Genomic DNA, 15,595 nt, shown 5'->3' with positions numbered 1-15,595 from the left:
CTGATTTTAAACCGTGTAGTATCTCCTTGTTCTTTTCAAATGATTGCCGTTTGGTGTATGTACAAATTCCTCATAAGCACAAATAAGTGTACAGAATTTCCATTGTTCACAATTGTATCCATAATTTGTTATGATCCACATAGTTAAATGCCTTTCCATAATCAATTAAACACAGGTAAACATCTTTCTGGTATTCTTTGCTTTTAGCCAAGATCCATGTGACATCAGCAGTGATATCCCTTGTTTCATGTCCTCTTCTGAATCTGGCTTGAATTTCTGGAAGTTCCTTGTCTATGTACTGCTGCAACTGTTTTTGAATTATTTTCAGCAAAATTTTACTTGCATGTGATACTAATGACATGGTTTGATAATTTCCTTATTTTGTTGGATCACTGTTCTTTGGAATGGACACAAATGCCAATCTCTTCCAGTTGGTTGGCCAGGTAACTGTCTTCCAAATTTTTTGGCATAAATGAGTGAGCACCTGCCCTGCTGCATCAGTTTGTTGAAATATCTCAGTGGGTATCCTGTCAATTCCTAAAGCCTTGTTTCTTGCCAGTTCTTTCAGTGCAGCTTGGACTTCTTCCTTCAATATCATTGGTTCTTGACCATATACTACCTTCTGAAATAGATAAACATCAACCTGTTATTTTCAGTGTAGCAACTCTGTATATTCTTTCCACCTTCTGATGCTTTCTGCACTGTTCAGTATTTTGCCATAGAATCCTTTAATATTGCAACGCAAAGCTTGAATTTCCTTTTCAGTAGTTTCAGCTTAAGAAGTGCTGGACGTGTTCTTGACTTTTGGTTTTCTAATTCCAGGTCTTTGCACATTTCATTATAATACTTTGTCTTCTCAAGCTGCCCTTTGAAATCTTCTGTTCATCTCTTTTACTTCATCATTTCTTCCATTCACTTAGCTATTCTCTTCTGACATCCATTTTGTTTTTTCTTTCTTTCCTGTCTTTTTGATGACATTTTGCTTTTTTTATGTATAATGCTCTTCATTTCATCCCCCAACTCATCTAGTCTTTGGTCATTGGTGTTCAGTGCATCAGATCTTTTCTTCAGTTTGTCTCTCAATTCAGGTGGGGTATAATCAAGGTCATATTTTGCCTCTCATGGACTTGTTTTAATTTTCTTCAACTTCAACTTAAAGTTGCATATGAGCAGTTGATGATCTGTCTGTTCCACAGTCAGCCCAGGCATTGCACTGACTGATGATACTGAGCTTCTCTGTCATCTCTTTCCACAGATGTAGTCAATTTGATTCCTGTGTATTCCCTCTGGTGTGTTATGTTGTTTAAAAGGTATTTGCAATGAATAAGTCATTGGTCTTGCAAAATTCTATCATGAGCTCTCCAGTGTCATTTCTATCACCAAGGTTGTGTTTTTCAACTGCAGATGCTTCTTTTTTGTTTCCATGTTTCACATCCAATCACTAGTAATTATCAATACATCTTGGTTGCATGTTTGGTCAATTTCAGATAGTAAAAATCTTCAGTTTCTTATTCTTTGCTTTAGTGGTTGGTGCTTAAATTTTAATTATAGTCATATTAACTGGTCTCCCTTGTATGCATATGGATATCCTCCTATCACTGACAGCACTGTACTTCAGAATAGATCTTGAAATGTTCTTTTTGATGATGAATATGACACTACTCCTCTTCAATTTGTGGTCTCAGCATTGTAGACCATGTGATTATGAGATTCAAAATGGCCAACAGCAGTCCATTTGAGCTGACTGATGCCTTGGGTTTTGATCTTTATGTTTTCCATTTCATTTTGACAACTTCCAGTTTTCCTAGATGCATATTTTATACATTTCATGTTCTGATTAATGATGTTTGCAGCTGTTTCTTCTCAATTTGAATTGTGCTACATCAGCAAATGAAGGTCCCAAAAGTTTTATACCGTATCCACATCATTAAGGTTGACTCTACTTCGAGGAGACAGCTCCTCCGCACTGGTATTTTGAGTGCCTTCCAACCTGAGAGGCTTGTCTCTTGACACTCTAACAGACAATGTTTCACTACTATTCATAAGGTTTTCAGTGTCCAGTGTTATCAGAAGTGAATCACCATGTCCTTCTTCCCAATCTGTCTTAGTTTGAAAACTGCTAAAACCTGTCCACCATGTGGACATTGCTGGTATTTAAAATACCAGTGACACAGCTTCCAGCCTAACAGCAACATGCAAGCCACTACAGCATGACAAACTGACAGATGAGCAGTGGGTAAAAACAGTACTCAACTATAAAATAAGGACACCCTGCCCCCTGCCCCCGGGTTGTGTGTGTGTGTGTGTGTTTTCCCCACAACTACTTTAACCATTCTATCAGATAATGAAATTATAATTTCTCCTTTTTTTGGATCCTTCAGTTGTGTGTGTCCAGAGTATTTTCCAGGTTTGCCCCTTGAGTAATCCAGCTTTGGGGGGCAGGGGGTTGAGGTAGGATAGGGAATATAGAGAAGAAAACAGATTAATGTCTGGAAATTGTAAAAGCTACACAAATGTTAAAAGTGCTTGATATTTGCTGTTTTATAGCTTCACAAAAGGACTTAACAGCTCCACTTTTCTTTTTCAGTCTACACTGCAGACAGTGGTTGTTAGTCTTATTTCAGAAAGTTCAGTGTTATAAACTATGAACCCTTAGGCCCAGGCTGGAGGTGCTCTCCATGGCCATCACATGGATACAGTAAGGTCTCAGAGGTCCAGCTGCTGCTAAGTACAGAAAAGAACTTTGTTTTACAAAGTCCATCTGTCAAGGTGATCATTACAATGGAATCTTATCTATATCCATTCCCTTGGGAGCCTCACAGTGAAGCATTCCTCCTCCCTGCCTAATTATTTGCCTTTTTAAATATTTTTCCTAAAGCTAAACTGCAGTTAGCAGGAAGCATTAAAAATGCTAACCAGCTGAAACACGGGAGATCAAATCAGAGCCTGCTTCCTGGGCCCTGTCTACAGCTCATTTTCTCAGGTTGATCTTGCACACAGTGCACTGATGGCAGTTGCTCCCTAACCCTGGGTGAAGGGATTCATTCTGACTTGTTGGGGGTCTTGTAGCTAAGTGCCAACAGCAGATATCTCAGAATCGTGGGCCTGGAGCTACGTGTATTAGCCTCTCCAGAATGTTTATTTCAGGAAACTATTGTTTATCTCAAAGGCTATGGTTGCATTCCTTTCCCCCTCCACCTTGCAAGGCCATTTCTAGTTCCACTGGCCCTACTTGTTAAAAATCACTCAGACTCTTCACATCATTTTCCTAAATTTGAATAATCCTGAGTCCTGAGAGTTTGTGGAGTGGGCTTCTTGGTGGTCTTGTAGAGATGATTTGTAAATTGCCTTTGGTTTGTTACTCAGATATTGTTGTGTGGTGTCATGGATTGAATTGAATCTCAAAAAAATATGTGCTGTAAATCCTAACTTCTGTACCTTTGGTTGTCATTCCATTTGGGAATGGGTTGTCTGTTTTAGTTAATGAGGCAGGATTAGTGTCTGGTGCATCTTAAGTCACTCTCTTTTGAGATATAAAAGAGATTAGAACAAGCAAGCAAGAAAAGCAGGGACAAGGAAAGACAGATGCAAAGCACATGAAAATTGCCCAGGAGCAGAAGCTCAGAAGAACCAAGCATCTTCTTCCCCTAGAACTGACAGAGAAAGAAAGCCTTCTCCTAGAGTCAGCCCTCTGAATCCAGATTTCTAGCCTCCTAAACTGAGAAGATAAATTTTGTTTGTTAAATTCTTCCACTTGTGGTATTTCTGTTATAGCAGCACTGGATAACTAAGACATGTGGTAAACATTAATTATACCAGGCAACGTTCAGTTACAAATGAGGTCTTAGAAGTAGGTTCTTATCAGGAAGTGACGTTTGGCAGATGGATGGTTTTAGTAATGCGTGGTTTTTTTTGGTTTTTTTTTTTGTAGCGTCAGCTGGTAAACTACAGAATGTTAAATACTGTTTTACTTTATTTACCTCTTTTATTCCAGAATGAGAGATAGAATAGAAGGAATTTATTCACCCATTCATTGAGCAAGTATTTGTTGAGAGCTTACTAAGTATCAGGCACCACAAAGCACTTTCAAAGATTTCCTTTAAAATACTGTGTCAGTTTGAATTCAAACCCAAAAAATAATCGTCTGTGTTCACTTTCTATAAAATTTTACCTTAACTAGCCTTGGAGCTTCAGATAAATGAAGATAAGTGATATTTTTAAAGACAAAGTGAACAAGGGACATTATTGCGGGACTATTGGCACTTAACCTGGTAGCATAGTGGCTAAAGCACTTGACTGCTAACCAGAAGGCTGGCGGTTCAAACCCACCAGGCACTCCTCGGAAGGAAGGTTGGGCAATCCTACTTCCGTAGTGATACTGCCTCGGAAACCCAAGGAGGGGTCGCTATGAGTCGGGGCTGACTCGACGGCACATAACAACAACATAACAACAATTGGCAAACAAAATATGTAGAGCTCTATTCCTCTTCAATGGGAGTTCTGGTGGCATAGTACCTAAGGCACTTGACTGCTAACCAGAAGGTTGGCGGTTCAAACCCACCAGTCACTCCTTGGAAGGAAGGTTGGGCAATCTACTTCCATAGTGATATCACCTCGGAAACCCAAGGAGGGGACACTATGAGTCGGGTCCAACTTGTCGACACATAACAACAACATTCCTCTTCAAAGACAAAGATTTTATGGAGCTGCCTGGTGCCCTCCTGTGTGAAATGATTGATAATGCCTTGGTAGGTCATCCTCTGCCAGAGAGTGTGCCTGGCACCAAGTGCATATATAGTTGTTGTTGTTGTTATGTGCCATGGAGTCGGACCCAACTCATGTGACCCCTCCTTGGGTTTCCGAGGCAGTATCACTACAGAAGTAGATTGACCTACCTTCCTTCCGAGGAGTGGCTGGTGGGTTTGAACCGCCAGCTTTCTGGTTAGCAGTCAAGTGCCTTAGCCACTGAGCATATTTAGTTTGTGAATAGTATTTGGATGACGAAGACTGAAAGACTTCAAATGTGCACTAAGGGAGTAGGGAGTACTTGAATTTCTGAGAGAATGCACAGATGTTTGAATCTTCCTTCTAGGACAATGGTAAGAGAAAAGGAGAAGGGAGGAGTCCTTGTTTGTCACTGGATTTCTATCTTTCCCTTCAAATGAAATTCCCCTTGTGGCACTGCATGGCCAGCTTGAAGTCACAGTTATATGAGGGTAAGGAGAGCATCTGTGCTCCCTGCTCACAATGTCTTTCCTTCCAAAGAATTCCTGACTCAGTTTCCTATTTAGTACTTTTAATCTTCCCTTTTGTTGCCTGTGCAGTTGATAAACTGGCCCTGCATCCTCTTCCCTTTATCTGTAGTCCATAGAAGTTTATTGCACTGTTGAGGCTGATCTGTTTCACAAGCTCCTTTGTGTTAACTCTCTAAAGAAAGGCTTTGAAATCTGTGACCATGAAGCTTTGGGCTGGTTTTGCTTTCCCAGCTAGACCTCAGTTTACATAACCATATAACCCTGAAAGCACAAATATAACCAATCCTGGAATAGACAAGCTGACGAAGGGCTACATTCAGAGAGAAGCCTATTGTACTGTGGAGGGAAGACCTCCCAAACCCAGCACCAAGGTTCATTGGCGCTGTGCCTCTTTATCCTTTTCAAGGCCATGCGTGGACAGCGAATGACAATGAATGGGTTTGGGTGGGGGTGGAAGGTGTTGGATGTAAGCCCACCAGGCAGTCAGTGAGAGCAAGTAGAAACCATTGAACTCCATTCCAAAAGAATTGTTTCTTTGGAGAGTGCATACAGAGTCAGAGCTCCAACTTGCAGATTTTTGTTGCCATTCTAACAGAAATCATTTGGCTGGAATTGCCCTCAAAATGATGGATGTATACTGTGGCCTTGAGGAAAGATGGCAATGAGTGAGAATCAACCCAAGCCTGTATGATGTAGAAATGACTGATAAATGATTTGAGAGGGTTTAAAAATACATAGATCTTCAAAGAATCACTGGAAACATATTAGTTAGCTTTGCATCACCTAATGAAAACCCAAACCAAACTTTCCCAGTGAGTCAATTCCAACTCACAGCAACTCCATGTGTTAGAATAGAACTGAGCTCCGTGGCATCTTCTTGGCTGTAACCTTTATAGAAGCAGATAACCAGGCCTTCCTTCTGTGGCACCCGTGGATAGGTTTGAAATCCCAATCTTTGGGCCTCCCAGGGTCCTACTACCTAATGAGTCCCTTCTAATCAGAGCAGTGTGTTGTGAGATGAGGGCTCCCTCTGGTTATTACACTTGTGTGTGTGCACACACACACTCACATCCAGCATGCCAGATATGTTGTTCTGCATTCTCAGTTTATTGTTGTTGTTGTTGTTATGTGCCGTCGAGTCGGACCCGACTCATAGCGACCCCTCCTTGGGTTTCCGAGGCAGTATCACTACGGAAGTAGGATTGCCCAACCTTCCTTCCGAGGAGTGGCTGGTGGGTTTGAACCGCCAGCCTTCTGGTTAGCAGTCAAGTGCTTTAGCCACTATGCTACCAGAGCTCCCTCTCAGTTTATAGAGGGAAATAAATAATGCTCTGGACCCCTGGATATTCTTTGGAGTTGCCTTTGAGCTGGGATTGTGGCTAATGGTCCCAGGAGCTGCTGGGACACGGGAGAACCATACCCACAGATTTCTAGTATTTTTATAGTCATAGACCAATAAATATCTCATTGAAATAAAGAAAATAGGCATTTCTTCCAGATGTGATTAAACTAAGTACAAAAATTCACAAGGTAAGGTACGAAAATGAGAAAATACTTTAATCGAAGCAGAGAATGCATAATTTATATCAGTGCATTGAAATTCAGAAACTGTGTTCACATCTCAGCTTAGAGATCACTTCCTCCAGGATGATTTCCCTGACATTTCCCCACAGAGTCCTGTACTTAAGCAACATTTCCTATGTGTTGTTGTCACCAGTTTGTGTTGCCGTTCCCCTGACCTGACTCCATGAGCGAACTTTAAGCACTGATTGTGCCTGGCATGCCATGGGCACCCAGGAAGTATGGGTTGTCACAGAAGGTAGGACCAATCAAAATAGGCTGCTTTGGGGGAGTGAAGCACAGAGTAGGATGAGTGAAACACTATTTTGAGGGAAGGGGAGGTCTTTGCATTAGTAAGCGGAGTGCTTTATAAAACGTATTTCCTCACAGGGAAGGTGGACTCCACCCCTGCCCCAGGACTAATTCAAGTCTTCCTGTTCTACCTCACCTTATCTTGATGAAGAGAGTAATTTGTTTTACATCTTTAATATGAGCAGAGGCAGTTGTAGCATATTGAAGAGAACTGTGTGTGGGTGGTAGTTTTCTGATTACCATCCATAAAGGCTAAGCTATGATTTCTAAAGCTCTTTTATTTGTGACAGGAGCCAAGCCCATTCCCAATTTCCTCTCCCAAATAGAGCAGTGTGCTACCTCTATGAAAATGATTTTTTTAATTGTGTTACCTTAAGCAGAAGCATAACTGAAAATGTATACTGAGCAAAATAGAACACTTCAGTTGGCACACAAAAAGGAGGGGTTTGGAGAAAAGCAAAAAAGATTCCACAGTTGTACCTGATGTTTTAACCATTTCTAGTTTGGTTTCTCGGCTGAGTTGTTATTTCTCACCCATTTCTATAGCAAAGCAGATACTGAGCCTCGCTCATTTCTAAGTTTTTGCTGATGTTTTTCTTGACAGGCTATATCATGTCAGTTTCCCGTTGGGTTTGTGACTGTCATGACTACAAACTGGTCAAATCTTTGACTGTGAGGCAGCTTATTAGCTTATGAGTCAAGTACCTTAGGTACTACGCTACCAGTCCACTTTAAATCCATAGATCATTTTATTTTTCCAGAAAAATAAGAAGGGGAAGTTTACTTTTATCACTCTATACTACTTAAGTTGTACATGAGTGATCCAACTTTCTGTCTCTTTTAATTGTTCAAAGCTTCAGTCAAGAAAAATGTTTGTAATTGAAACAAATTTTTTGCTTGTTTGTTTTTTATTTTTTTAAGGTACTAGTCCTCTTAGCTCTGATAGCATAGTGCCTGAGGCACTTGACTTACTAACCAGAAGGCTGGCGGTTCAAACCCACTGGCCACTCCTCAGAAGGAAGATGGGGCAATCTACTTCTGTAGTGATACTGCCTCAGAAACCCAAGGAGGGGTCACTATGAGTCGGGTCCGACTCGACGGCGCATAACAACAAACAACAAGTCCTCTTAGCAGTCCCTGGGTGGTACAAACCGTTACCACTCCTACCCAAAAGGTTGCAGGTTCAAGTCCACCCAAAGATGCCTCAGAAGAAAGGCCTGGCAATCCACTTCCAAAAAAATCAGCTGTCGAACACCCTATGGAGCATGGTTCTACTCTGATACACATGGAGTCACCATGAGTAGGAATCAACTCACTAGCAACTGGTTTTACCAATTTAGTCCTCTTAACTAAATAAACTGGAAAATGCCTCTGCAATATCACCTTCCAACAAGCCTACAATTATGCCTTCCATTGGCATTAAAATCAGCACCTATTCATTGATATGGGACTATTACATATTTGAGTCAGATAAGCAACAACTTTCTAAAAGAAGTTCTGGTATATTGTAGCTGTAGTTCTGAATGACCTTGGGCAAGTTAAGGAATCTCTTTCAGCCTCAGCTCTCTCATCTGTAAAATAATAGGAATAATGCCTAAAGGATTGTTCTCAGGATTAGAAAGAAAATGTATAATTCCTCTATACATGCCCAGTGTGTAATGGACAATTAACTTTGATGGCTAATAGCCATCTCAAACTTAAAATGGCCAAAATTAGGACTCCACATCTCCATCATGAACCCACACACATGTGTAGGTACCCAGTTTTCCCCATCTGAGTAAAAGGAATCAGGGTCTACCAGCATCATCCCCCCATGGCTGCCTGCCTCCTCACTAGCCTCCCTGAAGTCTCTTTTCCATACTTCCAGTAGTTACCTATCTCCTTGTCTTGGTTTAGCTGCTAACTGAGTTTGGAGGTTCAAGTCTACCCAGACGTGCCTCAGAAGAAAGGCCTTTCAGTCTACTTCCAAAATGCCAGCCACTAAAAACCCTATGAACACAGATCTACTCTGATGTAGATGGGGTCACCATGCATCAGAATTGACCCAATGGCAACAACAAAAAAAATGTGATCTAGCCCTCATCTGGCCATCCCTTCTTGTAACACTCCCTCCCTTGTCCAGCCTCTTTGCTGTCCTGGGAATGTGCCAAGGCCACTTGCCTTTGTACTGCTGGGTCCTGTGGGTGGCCTATCCTGGGACCGATAGAGTTCTGGTTCCAGGTAGTTGGATGGAGTAAGCTTAAATGTTGCTGTCCTTGACCAGTCAGTCTCAGTCACTCCCCTCAAATCACCCAATTTGAGTTTCTAAAGAGCTCTGGTGTCACAGTGGCTAAGTGCTCAGTTGCTAAGCATAAGGTTGGCAGTTTGAACCTGCCAACCACTCCATGGGAGAAAGAGGTGGCAATCTGCTTCTGTAAAGATTTCTGCCTTAGAACCCTCTAGGGAAATTCTACTCTGTTCTATAGGGGCAGCTATGAATTAGAATCTATTCAACAGCAATTGGTTTGGTTTGATTTTTAAACAGCCCTCATCACTGTCTGTTTGTTTGTTTTCGTCTCCTTCTAGAGTTTAAGCCGTGCTTGTCTTGTTCACTGCTGTCTCTCTGGCATCCAGAATTGAGCCCGCCTATAGTAGAAACCTATTAACTATTTATCAAGTGAATAAATTCAACAAATAATAGCTGATGCTGCTACTATTAGTAAAATTGGACCATGTTTGTATGAGCTAAGATAGATATCTATGTTCTTTATAGATAAGGTTAAGAATAGATATTGGGACTTGGCTCCAATCCTACTGAAATAGGGACTCTAAAATCAAGTCTTTGTTGTGTTTCTTCCCCATGTTAGAGACTGAAAAGCAATTGGCTGACCTAAGGAAGCCACAGGAGACTGTTAATGGATATGAAAATAGACTCTTATCCCTCTTAAATCTTCACCTGTTACCCTGAGAAACCTAAATCAGAAATTAGTAAATTTCTGCCCAAAGTAATAATGGGAATGAAAATTATCATCATCCTTTCTTTTAGATGATTTGCAAAGCCTGCCCCTGTGATCACTCAGTCTATGCTGTTGGGAATACAGATAAGAGATTCCAGTGGGGCTCGGTTCTTCTGATCCTCATTGGCATGGGATTATTCTGAATTATTTAAACTCTTTTCTGTCCTAGTGAATTCTGTCTTAGCAATATCCCTCACTCTTTATCCCCACAGACCAGGGGCTTAAAAGATCCTCGTTGCCTGAAATGGAATTGTGGTAACGAGCTCTCAACCTCTTCTCCAGCTATGCAAGAGGTCTTTCCCAGTGGGCAGATAAACTCTTGGTTCTCTGACCACAGACCCCAAGAAGGGGGTGGTTTGGCAGCAGGAAAAAAAGTAACTGAGTCAGAGCATCTAATACAATTCGGGAGATGGGGTGTGGAGTAAAGAGTTTAACTTTACCCAAAGAATCTAGGCTTTGTATCACCATCTCTAGCCCATACTTACACCCAACTGGTGGACACTTAGATAATTCAAAGGTTCCTCAAACTAAACTGAACACATTCAAGCCCACACTCCTGGCCTCCCCTCTCTATCTCCTTGTTTGTCATTTCAGGGAATGGCACTGCCATGGATCCAGAATCCCAGGAGTTGCTCTTGGTGCCTCCCTTCCTTTTACTTCACCTATTTAATCTGTGCACCACATCCTGTCATGTTTGCCTCCTAAATCTGTCGGATATCCATCTGCTTTCCATCACCTCTGTCGCCACCCTAGTCCTAACCACTCTCATCTTTCATCTCCTCACTGACCCTCCCATACCTGCTTGGAGCCCCTCCAGGGTGTTCTTTCACAAATCTATCAGGTAACAGGAACCCTCCCCACACTCCTCTCTCACTCCCCACAGACACACAGGTACACACACTCTCAGATTTAAAGATCCTGCAGTGGCTTTCAGGAGCCCTGGTGGCACAGTGGTTAAGTACTCAGTTGCTTTCTGACCTTTGCTCCTCAAGAGAAAAATGTGGCAGTCCGTAAAGATTACAGTCTTGGGAATCCACTAGGGCAGTCCTACTCTGTCCTATAGGGAGTTGGAAGCTACTCGAAGGTAATGGGTTTTTACAAGCAGTGGCTTTTAGGAGAGAATCCTAAGAGAGTGATGAGTGGGCACTGCCCCCATCTCTCCAGCCAGATCCTGCACCAGCCCTGTCAGTCTAGCACTGCAGCCACACGCATTTTCCTTTCTTTAATTTTGTTTTTTAAATTATCATACACAGTAAAATTACACCACCCTCCTTTTTTTTTTTGTGGTGTACAGTTCTAGGAATCCTAACACACATTCTGATCTTTTAATACTTTGAATTCACCCTGCAGCTTCCTGTCCCCAGGGCCTTTGCACTATACTTTCCCTTTGTTGAGCAGTCTCCTCCCTGAGTCTTATTTGGCTAGGATACTTCTCCCTCAGAGCTCAGCTTCCCCTTTCCTTGGAAAATGCTTCCCTGACCCCTAAGGCTGAGGAAGCTTCTCTTTGAAGTGTTATTGCTCTGCAGAGCACTTTTGTGTGGTGATTTTGGGGTTGTTAGTGTGACCCTGGTTAGATGGCAGCTCCATGACAGGAGTGACATATCTACATCTCTGCTCCCATTGTATCCCCAGGGCTCTTTCTCTGCTCTCACTCAGTAGGTGCTTTCTGCCTGAGGAAATAAAAAGCAAGTGAATTGTGCAAGAATAGTGGGAGCCCTGCCCACCCCCACTACAAGCTTCCTACAGGCTCTGTTGCCTGACTTGTAGGAAAGCAACTCCTACAATCAGGAGGGAGCCTGATTCTAGAATCAGATACACTCATTTTGAATTTTTCTTGCATCTCTTTTTTAACAAGTCACTTAACCTCATCTGATATATTTCATTCATTTTTTAAAAAATTTTCTTGTACTTTAGGTGAGAGTTTACATAGCTTTTCCAAACAATAGTTCATGCACAGATTATTCCATGACATTGGTTGCAATCCCCACAGTGTGTCTGCACTGTCCCCGTTTCCTCCCTGGGTTCCTCATTTCCATTCACCTGGTTTCTCTGTTCCCACCTGTCTTCACGTCTTTGATGCGGAGCAAATGTTACCCTTTTGGTCTCATATAGTTATTTCTTCAAGAGTGTTACTATTTGTTTTTTAGTCCCATCTTTTATTTGTCAGAAAGATAGCTTCTGAGAGTATCTTCGGTTTCAAGTTAGGAAGTTGTCTCCGGGCAGTACTCTCGGGGGGTCCTCTCGTCTCTTGAAGACCATTAAGTATGGATTTTTTTTTTTTTTTAATTTTGTTCTACATTTTTTACCCACTGTACCTGGGACCTTCTATCGTGGTCTTGTCAGAGTAGTCTACAGCCAGACACCATCGAGTTCTTCTGGTCTCAGGTTAGAGGAGGCTTTGGTTCATGTGGTCATTAGTTCTTTGGAATAAGTGCTTCCTTGAGTCTTTGTTTTTCTTAGTTCTCCTTTGCTCCAGAGAACAAGGCCAGTCATTTCTTCCTAGTTAGCTACTCACAAGCTTTTAAGACCCCAGGCACTACTTACCAGACTAGTATGTAGAACATTATCTTTATGAACTATGTTTTGCCAGCTGACCTAGATTAGTCCACCAAGACTATGGTCCTTAGCCTTCAAGTCTAGTGGTGTTGTCCTGATGTCTAAATAGTTTCTATAACTGTGCCCCCTAGTGCTGTATTATATATATGAGTATTCAAATATGTATTGCAGCATTTACAAATATTTATGTAGAAATATCAACCATAATTCCTACACATTCGCATATGACCTCCATCTTTTAACATACATATTTACCTATGTTAGCTGCTTACAAATTGTTTTAAGTTATTACTGCTTTTTCAAGATTGTATATGTTAAACATTTACCATAACTGTCCTTTATTCTTACTGGATTTTTTTTTTTTTTTTTTTTTTATGTGAGCATTGTAAGATCTACCTTCAAGCCCTATAAACCAAACCAAAACCCACTGCCACTGAGTCATTTCCAACTCACAGCAACTCCCATTGGATTTCCAAGGCCTCAGAAGGAAGGTTGGGCATTCCTACTTCTGTAGTGATAACTGCCTTGGAAACCCAAGAAGGGGTCGCTATGAGTCGGGGCCGACTCAATGGCAAATAATAACAACAACAACAACAAATCTTTACAGAGATAAATTGCCCCATCTTTCTTCCATGGAGTGCCTGATGGGTTTGAACCATCGGACTTGTGGTTAGCAGTCATTTGCCTCAGGCATTGCACCACCAGAGCTCCTTTAGTCAGTATTAAATGAGGTAACTTATAGGAAAGGATCTGTCACGGGATAGGTAAATGGTAGCCTGCCTTCCCTCCCTGGACTATGTGGTATAAGCATGGCTGCTCCTTTCTTACCCATGAGTGTGATGGGGAGGTTCTGCCCCCTCCTGAGGAACATTTACTGGCATCCTGTAAATGTAGCTCAAGGTATGTCCTTGTTGAAAAAAATCACAAAACTGTAGAGTAGTTTTCTTTCTACCCTAGGATCCTGTTCCTTCATGCCAAAGAATATCTTGGCCCACTCCATGTTGGGACACAGGCTATCTTAATACTTCCTGCTTGCTGGAGTTTGTGCCCAGATGTGGGCTCTGGAGAATCCTGAGAGGAACGTGCCACGTGTCTGTCCTGGAAGTCCTTGCAGACCCTTGGTACTGCAGACAGATTTATACATACAGTCCAGTGTGAATTACTGGCCCAGGGAAGCATGCAGGGCTGTGGTGACCCGGAGTCGCTGATGCCCTGTGGGGACCAGAGGCCTGCAGGGAATTCTGAGCTAACCAGAGTGCCCTTCTACTTGTACCAGATCCCAGCCCTCCTCTTTGGAGCACTCTCTCAGAAATAGAGTTGAAAAGCTGAAGCACAGAGCTAGGGCAGTGCTGCCCCAGAGTGTTCATCAATATGCAGGGGCTTTTTGTTGTCATCATATTGGAAGCATGAAGAATATTCAGTGGGCAGGAACCACAGAGGCTCCAGGCTCTGAGTGTGGGACAGTCTTGCCTAGCGCAATGTGATCTGAGCCCAATGCCAGGAACCTCCCACCTAACCCCTGACACACACACACACACATACTTCTACCTAAGGTTATACCACTGGAAGGTGTCCATAGGGCATTTAGCTAGCTCCCCACCCCTTTCTACCTCAGTGGCAGGCTGATTTGGGGATGCAGAGATGAAGACAAAGACAGGCAGAGAATCTGAGATCCTGGACAAAATCCAGAGGTAGTACCTCTGAGGACCAGCAGCTCTCAGGTGAGGACAAACGATTCATTTGTACATCTCTGATGATCACATACTTTCTTTACTACTTTTCCCCCAACCCTGTATACAGGAGCATTTCTTTTGGGAGGAATCCTCTACTCTTGGCAGTTCCCTCACTTCAACGCCCTGAGCTGGGGCCTCCGAGAAGACTACTCCCGGGGAGGCTACTGCATGATGTCAGTCACGCACCCAGCCCTATGCAGGCGTGTTGCCCTGCGCCACTGCTTGGCCCTGATTGGACTGTCCACAGCAGCCCCCCTCCTGGATGTCACCACATGGACTTTCCCCATCATCTCCCTCCCCATCAACTTGTATATCTCCTACCTCGGCTTCCGGTTCTACACAGAGGCAGACCGGAAGAGCTCCAGGAGACTGTTCTTCTGCAGCCTCTGGCATCTGCCCTTGCTCCTGCTTCTCATGCTCACCTGTAAGCAGCCACAGGGCAGGAAAAGCAACAAGGGAGAGCCCCAAGCATGATATCAAATTGCCTTGTAAGAGGAGGAAAAAAAACAAAACACTTCGAGTTGTTTTTTGTTTCTTCTGGCTGTTAGGCAAGACTATTTTGGTTAATAGTGGAGTTGGGGAAGAGAAATCACCAGTTTAGCAAAACAAGATTGTAAAATAATTTGGTGCTCAGTGATCACTTAACTTTTTTTTTGTCAGTTTTGTTTTGTTTTTTAATAATAATCTCCAAAATGCTTCCCAGATAAGGAAATGGGTTGTCTCAAAAGATTAATACAAAGAAAGGATTTTTTTTCTTTGAAGGCCTTTTATGTTTCTCTTCCTCCAACATCTCCTTTTCTAGCTCCTCTTTCCCCACTTCACCCTATATACATGCACAGTCCTGTGGTCACTGGTGGCCAGACAGGTGAGCACTTATAACCTAGTATCTCTAGTTCTGTGTCCTCAAGTCCCATATATCCCCTAGACTTTAATGACTCCCCAAAGGGCCAAGTCAGACAGTGCCCACTGTCAGTGCAGCGCCTCCTTTCCAATGAATTGAGCTGGGGCCCTCACCTAATTTTCTCATTCTACACATCCTTTCAGCTGCACAGTCTTCCAGATGGTCACAGCAGACCAAGCACACAGGCACAGCACTTGAGGGGTATTCTGAATGGTTGCTTAGGGAATCTTGGACTGAACCTCACGTCTGACCTATCACATCTCAGTTTCACAAACTCTTGGG

At 42.6% G+C, this 15,595-nt stretch overlaps 1 protein-coding gene across 1 annotated transcript in view; it reads left to right on the top strand.

Moving 5' to 3' along the window:
• Positions 1 to 14,886, top strand: part of LOC103201019 (protoheme IX farnesyltransferase, mitochondrial) — a 255,588-nt gene extending 240,702 nt beyond the window's left edge. Inside the window, exon 7 of the mRNA XM_042781625.1 lies at positions 14,480 to 14,886. Coding sequence (XP_042637559.1) covers positions 14,480 to 14,886 — 407 coding nt within the window. The remainder of the gene's footprint in view (positions 1 to 14,479) is intronic.
• Positions 14,887 to 15,595: the final 709 nt, after the last annotated feature.

The sequence above is a fragment of the Orycteropus afer genome, unplaced genomic scaffold, assembly GCF_000298275.1.
Source record: "Orycteropus afer afer isolate SDZICR_OR568_19922 unplaced genomic scaffold, OryAfe1.0 scaffold00139, whole genome shotgun sequence".
Classification (NCBI taxonomy): domain Eukaryota; kingdom Metazoa; phylum Chordata; class Mammalia; order Tubulidentata; family Orycteropodidae; genus Orycteropus; species Orycteropus afer.
This window is presented reverse-complemented; position numbering and strand designations above follow the sequence as displayed.